Source organism: Poecilia latipinna, unplaced genomic scaffold (genome assembly GCF_001443285.1).
Source record: "Poecilia latipinna isolate Pla-1442-1.1 unplaced genomic scaffold, P_latipinna-1.0 Scaffold1401, whole genome shotgun sequence".
Classification (NCBI taxonomy): domain Eukaryota; kingdom Metazoa; phylum Chordata; class Actinopteri; order Cyprinodontiformes; family Poeciliidae; genus Poecilia; species Poecilia latipinna.
Genome location: NW_015114017.1, coordinates 137671 through 146195, shown reverse-complemented (window position 1 = coordinate 146195; position 8525 = coordinate 137671). Strand labels below are relative to the sequence as shown.

Sequence of the window (8525 nt, the reverse complement as noted above, 5' to 3'; positions counted from 1 at the left end):
GCTTTACCCACCTTATCATGATAGACTCAAAACGTTGACAAACTGCTTAAATTAAACTTTATAAAATGCTTACAATGATTTTATTGTCTTAATTCTTACAGATTGTTTTTTTAGTGCAACATTGGTGCCGGAACTTTTATCTGAAATGTCACAAAGCTACTTAAATAATAATAATAATAATAATAATAATAATAATAATAATAATAATAATAATAATAATAATAATAATAAACATGCAGGCACTCAACAATTTGCTAACATTTTATTTTGCTTTTTGAAGCAAAGCTATACTCAGAGTTTTTTCTGTGATAGCTGAACACAGAATAAATATTATAATCTCAATGTTAGTTATTCTGTCCAAATATAAAAGTGTCTATGATGCAAACGTTGACAGTTTGCTTTAAAAAAAAAAAAAAAACCCCAAACATAAATAAATAAAAATAAGAAAGAGTCAAACCTGGTTGAACTGTTGTGTGAAAGTTTGCTCTGAGAGTCACCGGTTGGATAGTGAATCTGGCAGCGGTCCAAACAACGGATGCACTTTACACCAATGAGAGCATCCATTTCAACAATCGGTCCCCCATATGGCACTTGGCCCCTCCTCCACGCTCCATCCCGGCGGAGGGTCTCATTCATGCTCCAGGACAGCGGCTCACTCCAAGCCTACTGGCCTCGGGATCAGCTGTTTTTGATCCAACCCGGCCTTGTGACAAAGGAAGACTTTCTGCGCGCAGATCTACTTTTTTTTTTTTTTTTTTTTTTTTTTTTTTTTAAAGTACATCTCCATCCCCGTCTGATCCTCTCTGTTGGAGCAGATGATCCGCTGCGCTCCCACTCCTGCTCGAGATGTGCGCTCGGACAATGAATGTAATCTGTGGAGACATATATCTACATTCATCTTTTGAGCCTTGAATGAAAGAAAGTCCGTGCGGATTTCTACTGAGCTCCGTTAAGAGTCATAACACAGCACCAGACATTTATTTATTTCTCTCCACCCCCCCAATCCCCCCCCCAAAAAAGCTAACTGGAAGCTTCTTTTGCGGCGCTTTTGAGGGAGCGCGGCGCCCTGAAGTGGACCCTCTGTTCGTTACTGAAGTGCTTCAACTTGTCCAGGAACATCTTGTCGGTTCCGAACCAAATCATAACAGACTTTCAAAAAGTCATCCAAGCGACCAGGACAGGGTTTTAAATGTTTGGGATCCAGGAGCAGCTAATACGAGACGTGAGCGGATTAAAAGAGAGAACTCTTGGAGAGGAGATGGATCCAGTCCGGTCGTGGGTGCGTAATGTTGGAGTTGTGGATGCGAACGTTGCAGCGCAAAGGTAAAGTGCGAAACTCAACTTTCCCCCGCTACGCTTGCCTCTCAGAACTGTGCAGAATTTAATTTATGGCTTGTTAGGAGTGTAGATGTGAGAATAGAGTCAGAAAATTACAGGAAACACTCGCTGTAAAATATGAAAACAACGGCTCACATGATGACAAATAAACTCTTTAGAGAGGACACAACGAGAGATGATGTTGTAAATTAGATTTAGGGTTGAAATTTGGTTTTTTGTTTTTGATGCGCAACAGGGTTTTTCCTGTCCAAAACGTTCAAGTTTGGATGAAAACTGTACAATTATCGCAAAAGTTTTAAGGCAAAGAAAAAAACAAACAAAAAAACAATCAGACTTTTATGTATTGAATTAAAATTTAAACTTAATTTATACTCCACAGTTTTCTCAATTTCGCTCAATTATTTTAATCCAAAAACCCGTTTTTACCGCTTAAGCAATTTAAAACTTTTCGAAAAGAGCAAAGTTAATTTTATCGCAGCAGACAGTGAGATTAAAACATTTTCTTATTATTCTGTCGCACATTTTTTTGTTTTCCAACTGAGAGCAAAGTTACGTCGCAAAAAGTCAAACTAGCGTAGCTTTATTTTTAAGAAAACGATCAGCGAAGAAGTAAAGCTGTAGCTTTATTTAACGATATTATAGAAGTTGATTTGTTTTGTTCAATTCAGCGCAATAAATTTGATTTTTGTTAAGCTAAAAATATTATTAAAACAGGCGCAATGCTTAACTCATTATCAATAAAGAGAATTGTCAAGGATGATTTTAATTCATATTTACTTATTTTACATGAAGCAACCTTCTCCTCAAAGAAAAGAACTATAAGATAAAAAAAAAGTAAATGGACCATTTCAAAACCGAACTTAAATAAATGTTGCATGTCTGAATGGAGACAAACATGAGATATGTTCAAAACCTTCACTTTTTTTTAAAATTAATTCCTCATGTTTTGGATTTTAATAAGGTGCTCCTCCAGGTCAAAAGTGTCTTTTGTTTCGTTCATATTACGTTTTATTTTCAATCTATATTATGTTAAATTAGTGTTGTTTGTCAATGCCTTTAATTGTAACATTTAAGTCCAAATGAAGGATATTTTTTTCAAAACAGGAGCATGAGCTGAAATAATGTGACTTTACATTTTTGCAATGAATCAGACTATACAAGGTTTGTCTGTATAGGTTTATAATTTATTTATTAAAGACAGGTTTTTGACTTAAAAATAAAAAGAAAGAAAAATAAACACTAAAAAGCTAAACTTTTTATCTCTCAATTTTTTTTTCAGAATATCTGAAACATCTTTAAACAAAAAACTCCAATATTTCTCAGAATTGTGTTTCCAGTTTTTATTCATTTTCCACATTCTAATTTGAAGGAGAATGCAGCAGCCTCACAAACAAAGAGTTAAACTAGACACAATGATTCCTGAGAGCTGAATGTGTCTCTTCCTGTTGTGTCCTCAGTGGAGTGGCCCTGTCAAGAGCTCACTTTGAGAAGCAGCCGCCTTCCAATCTTCGCAAGTCCAACTTTTTCCACTTTGTCCTGGCCCTCTATGACAGACACGGCCAACCTGTGGAGGTGGAGAGGACGGCGTTTGTGGACTTTGTTGAGCACGAGAAGGTGAATGCCTTTCTGTCTTGATAAACTGTCTCAGGGTGACATCAATTCAAAACCAAATTTTTTTCATCCCAACACTTCCTTTGAAGAGAAACACACAGTGCAAAAAAAAAAAAAAAATAAAATAAAATAAAATAAAACAAAACATAAAGTAATGCATCTAAAATCAGACAATATTTCACTTTAACCAGGTGCTCTACCTAATCTTCCCCATCCTGAGTACAGCCAAACATATCGAACAGCTGACGGCTACATGTTTACACGAGCTTCACCCTCAATGAGCTGATGATGGGGGATTGAAAAAGAATAACTAATGACTAATTAGCAGCTCGCCTCATTAGGAGGATATCACCACTTTTTAAAATGCAAATCATGCTTGCTGCTGTTAAGATATACAGTGAACTAATCATCAAAGTGTCTTTTCGTTGGAGCCCCCCCCCCGTGCTTCAGTGGAAAGGCTTGTTGTTGAGTCTGAAATGTTCTCGGTTTGGACACGAGTGAAATGAGGAAAGAGCTTCAGAGTTGGATGTGAAGGAGCGATCCTTCTGACCACGTCCGACGGATGTTCGTGTTTTGTGTGGAGGGCAGTGGACCTCCTGCAGCTCCGTCCTGAGAGGAGTAGAAAGGGGGACACCTTCCTGCCACGTGAGGCCGAAACATATTTGCGCTGTCATTCACGCTGGCAGCGGTGCTAATGCCAGGTCTGAAAGCTGTCACTGTGCTGCTCGTCGTGCCACACAGGCCAGCGCCGACTCACATGATGACAGGGGAGAAGTTCATTTTCTGCATGGTTACCCTGGCATCTGTTTTTGCCTCGCAATTATGCAGCAGTAAAGCGATGGCATGGCAAAATAAATGCTCCTCTGAGTGCATTTGCAAAGACTTTATGAAGCCAGGCATCCATCTATCACCTGTTGTGTCGCCGTCTCACTCCTCATATTAGGCTCTGAGTTTGTCTTCATGCATCTTAATTCCTGCACTTTCTTCTTCCCCCCCTTTTCTCTTTTACAACCACCTCGTTTTGCCTGTGTCTTTTTTTTTTTCGCTCCCCTTTTGCTCTCCTCCTTTCCTGAGCTCATCTCTGCGAGATGCAGGCCCTCCTGGGTTATTGGACCAGAGAGCATTCCTTTGAGACCACTTAGAAAGACCAGTGGAGGTAGAGGATGAGAAAGAAAGAGGCGGAACAAGAGCCAAACAGGGAAGAAGTGAGAGCTTGGGTGAAGGAGGGATGGTGGAAAAGAAGTTTTTTATGTCAAGGTCCGCTGGTGCTCGGGCTCACACACACACACAGCAGGGGGGGAGAACACAATTTTCCTCCTGCACATACACACGAGCTTGTACAAATGTTCCCCCTGCTTTGCAGCAGAAACGACCGTTTGGTCAGATCTCTCCGTTTCAGGACCCTTGTATCAGAGATGATGGTTCCTGTCTCTACAGTGAGCCCCGAGCTGAAGGTTAAGTGCTCAGCTTATATGCATGATGAGCTTTGAGCTTACTGTTCTGACCTGGAAGATGCTCCATGGAGAAGAGCAAACTCCAGCATGTTAATACATTTGGTGCTTAACTCTGATGCCCATGTGCAGATGTCTCTAACCCAGTGTACTTATCGGCATGCATTGTGCTTCCCTCTGTGTGTTTTTTCCCCTCTTTTCAAGGAGCAGACAGGAGAAAAGACAAATAACGGCACACACTACAAGCTACAGCTCCTCTACAGTAACGGTGAGTTGACAAAAAAACAAACAAACTGTATTTTGATTTAATTTTGCCATAACAAGTTATATTAGACTCACTACCAGGAGTCGTAAGAGTTTTGAGGGACACACACCTCTCCGCCACACCCCCAATCCCTTTGCAGCTCATTGCCTGATCTGCCTTTTCTAAGATTTGAAAGCCCTCCAAGCAGCTACCTCTGGGCTCCAGTAGAGGAAAATGAGATAAATGTTGCCACCCCATCCGAACCCCCACCCTCTGCCCCGGCAGTTCCTTCACATCAGATCAGGGGATGCACAGAAAATTGTGGTTCCCCTGAGTCACCGCTGCCCCTGCTCTGCCATCCCAGTGGCACCCATGGGAGAGAAGATAAAAGACGAGTTCTGGAGAAGCCCCCTTCACGCAGAGATGAACGCACCGCATGTACACGCAAGCACGCCAAGAGCACTTCCTCTGAATGCCCTCCACCCCCTCCCCTTCTCCCACGAAGCGATATCAAAGGCATCTCAATCGAGACTTTGATGAGAGGAACACATTTTTAAAAGCAATACTCTCAAAAGCCTCTGTAGAGAAAATACATGAACAGCGACTGTCTTCTCTCATGCAGCGAATCATTAAACGGTGTTTCTTTCCATTCTGCGCTTTGAACTTAAAGTTTCTAAATGTCGTCGCAGTTGCAGATAGGTGCTATGAACCTTTTCAGATTTTGTCAATTTGCCACCAGAAGCATCAAGGAATTTTATTCAGGTGGACCAAGGCAAAGTAGCAAATGATTGTGAAGTGAAGGAAAGTGACACCATTTGATTTGAAAACCCCAGAAAACTGTGGTGTACATTTGTAAATGCCCCTCTTTACTCAAATATCCTCAAATAAAACCCAGTTCTATATTCAAGAAGTCATTGAATTCAGCTTTTCTGTGGAGACCTCAGGAGACTGACTGCATCATGAAGACCAATGAACCTTTACGAAAGAGAGGCAAGAGGAAGGTCTCTGTTGAAAGAAAGCCATAAGAAGTCTAGTTTTACTGATTGCCTCAAGAGATTCGATGGACCCAGCAAACATGTGAAACGAGAAGCTCGGGTCAAATGAGAAGAAAATTACACCTGAACATCACCATGCCCACTTTCAAGCATGGCGGTGGCAACATCATGCTGTGGGAAAGCTGGCCAGGGTTTAACGGAAGCTAGATGGAGCCAAATCCACGGCAGAGACTGAAATAAAAAAAAATAAAAAAAAACCTGATTCACCAGCTGGACAAAGACGCTGAGCTTACAGCCAGAGTGACAATGCAATAGTTTAAATTAAAGCACATTCACGTGTTAGCATTGCCTAGTCAAAGTTCTGACCTAAATCCATTTGACTGAAAAAAAAAATCTCTATGTGTAAAAAAATCCAACAAACTTTTAAATCCTTGTATTGTTTTGTTTTTCTCTCCTTCCTTGTTTGAGTTGGTAAAGCTGCAGCATCCCCTTCAAAGGATTAGAGTTTCTGCTCTTTCTGTAGCAAAATGTGAAAAAGCTCAAGGACTATGAATACTTTCTGTATTGTTTTATAACTCTTTGTCAATCATCTCAACTTCCAGCCCAAAGCCAACACAGAAACAACCCTAAAGAGCACATCCTAGGAAATCCGTGAGAATCCTGTAAATTACAGCCCTAAAGTAGGACATGAGAAATGTTTATCAAACATCAAATGACTCAATTCCCTCAGAAACCATTGCAGAAAAAATATGATTGCACACCATGCTTGTTCTCCTCAGTTGTCTGGACTGAATTCAATACTTTTTTTTTGTGTGTGTGTGTGAGACTGTCGGGAGGTTGAAAAAGAATAATGTATCCCATAAATCTGGTTACTTTATTTTTAGCGTTCAGTGGGTGTTGAGAGCATTCTTGAGAATTTCAGGACTGCCCCTGACATACTGTGGTATTGATGTGATTTTTAAAAATATATCCAGACTTGATGGGTCTCGATTTATCAAACGAAAATTGCCCGCGTGCGTAGCAATTCTCCCTTTTCCTCCTGCTCCGAACAAGTTGCAATGTTATTGATGAGATCCACATCCTGTCTTTTCTTTCTCACAGGGGTTCGTACGGAGCAAGATCTTTACGCGCGTCTTATCGACTCCGTCACCAAACAGGTCAGCAGACTTTCTTTAAATCTTCCTGAAAGGATTCCAATTCATCCTAAAGAAATTAGTTTAGCTTTCCCACATGAAACTGAATCCGGCCCGCTGGTCTTTATTTCCTCCTCACAGCCCATTTCGTACGAGGGACAGAACAAGAACCCAGAAATGTGCAGAGTTCTGCTCACGCATGAGGTTATGTGCAGGTGAGTGACATACAGTGATTGAAATTTTTTGCTCAACGGGACTAAATCCAAACATCCATTATTCTGTTACACTCTGATTTTCCCAGCATCGATGAAATGTGCTTTTGGGACTCTTTTTTCCCCTTAAAAACGGGGGTGTTGTTAAACTATAAGTCTACCCTGCCTGTCATCATCCTTGTTACAGCGCTGACCCCCTGCTGCTTTCCGCTGTATCGCAGCAGGTCGCTGGTCCAGCTCCTGTTTCTTCTTGGGCCCCCTCTCTTTCTGACCCGGGATTTTTTTGCAGGCAGAACTCAGCTACCAGCACCAGGCAATTAATGGGCAACAGTTTCCTCTCTTTGCTCATTGAACTATAACTCCCGCTGTTATATTTTAGCTAAGATGGCATGTGTGAACATGGTGTGACAAGAGTACTCCGGCAAGCAGTGTTAAAGCGCTGATTTACTAGCATTTAAAACTTGAATCTGAATAAGGACCAAGGCGATTTTATTGTTATGAGGTGAAGGAAGAGGACAAGTGAAAGGGATGGGTTATGGATGGGGAGTGTGGTCTGGAAGTGGGGCACTGACCTGGGACTCAGAGAGGTAAAGGATGCGGTCCTGGGACACGCAGAGAGGAACTGAGACGGACCGGGCTCTGCCATTGTGTGGCCAGCAGATGCCCGAATGTGACTCACAGCTGGCTAATAACAGAGCCGAGGAGGCAGAGGGCAAGCGTCACAGCTGGGGAGTGAGGCCGTCTGACAGGGGGGCGGCGGGGGGAAGGGCAGGGCCAAGATGGGACACGGGAGGGCTGAGGCGAGGTGTAGGGGTGGCAGATGGTTAGGGGTGGGGGCACTTTTGTTATGCAGTGAAGGGGACAGGGAGGTGTGTTGGGGGGCAGGAGGGGGGCTGGCCAGCAGGCTCCTCGGACAGAACCGCTGACGAATGGTAGGATGCTGTGGGATAGGGTGTGTGTGTGTGTGTGTGTGTGTGTGTGCGTGCAGTGGAGCTGCATGGGGGTTGAGTTTGATTTCAGAATCAATGTGACAGATTGCCTGGCTGGCTTTTCACTTTTGAATGGTCTCTCACTGTTTGTAGGGTGTGTTGTTGTACCTTTTCTTCCTCTTTTCTTCTTTTGTCTCTTCTTCCCCTCCCCTCTCATGCCTCCTTTGTGTGTTTCTGGATTTTGGCCGACCGCAGAGAAGCGTTGTCTGGGGCTGTTGATGCTGATGGGCCAGACAAATAATGGCCGGTTTGGTTTCATTTTCTGACTTTTTTTCTCTCTTTCTTTCAACCACCCACCCAGCCGCTGCTGTGAGAAGAAAAGTTGTGGCAATCGCAATGAGACGCCCTCTGATCCGGTCATCATTGACAGGTAATGACAGGAAACATGTACCTCCAATAATCCACCACTACACACCTAATGCCCAGTTTGGCTTTTCTTTTTGCATGAAAGTAAACACTCACACAGAAAAGAAAAAAAATGGAAACGTTTAACTCTTTCATCTACTCCTTAAATGTAAAGATGGTTTGTGTTTTAAAGCAGCTCCCCCCCCC

General features: G+C 42.4%; 1 protein-coding gene across 4 annotated transcripts in view; it reads left to right on the top strand.

The window, feature by feature from the left end:
• The first annotated feature begins 489 nt into the window (after window positions 1-489).
• Window positions 490-8525, top strand: part of ebf2 (EBF transcription factor 2) — a 49060-nt gene continuing 41024 nt past the window's right edge. Inside the window, exons 1-6 of one of the 4 annotated variants that reach the window (XM_015056729.1) lie at window positions 490-1323; window positions 2796-2952; window positions 4611-4668; window positions 6741-6796; window positions 6914-6987; window positions 8275-8343. In XM_015056729.1, coding sequence (XP_014912215.1) covers window positions 1190-1323; window positions 2796-2952; window positions 4611-4668; window positions 6741-6796; window positions 6914-6987; window positions 8275-8343 — 548 coding nt within the window. In that variant the 5' untranslated portion in view covers window positions 490-1189. Of the gene's footprint in view, window positions 1324-2795; window positions 2953-4604; window positions 4669-6740; window positions 6797-6913; window positions 6988-8274; window positions 8344-8525 lie in introns of all 4 variants that reach the window. The other 3 variants (XM_015056728.1, XM_015056726.1, XM_015056725.1) reach the window with 3 other exon arrangements.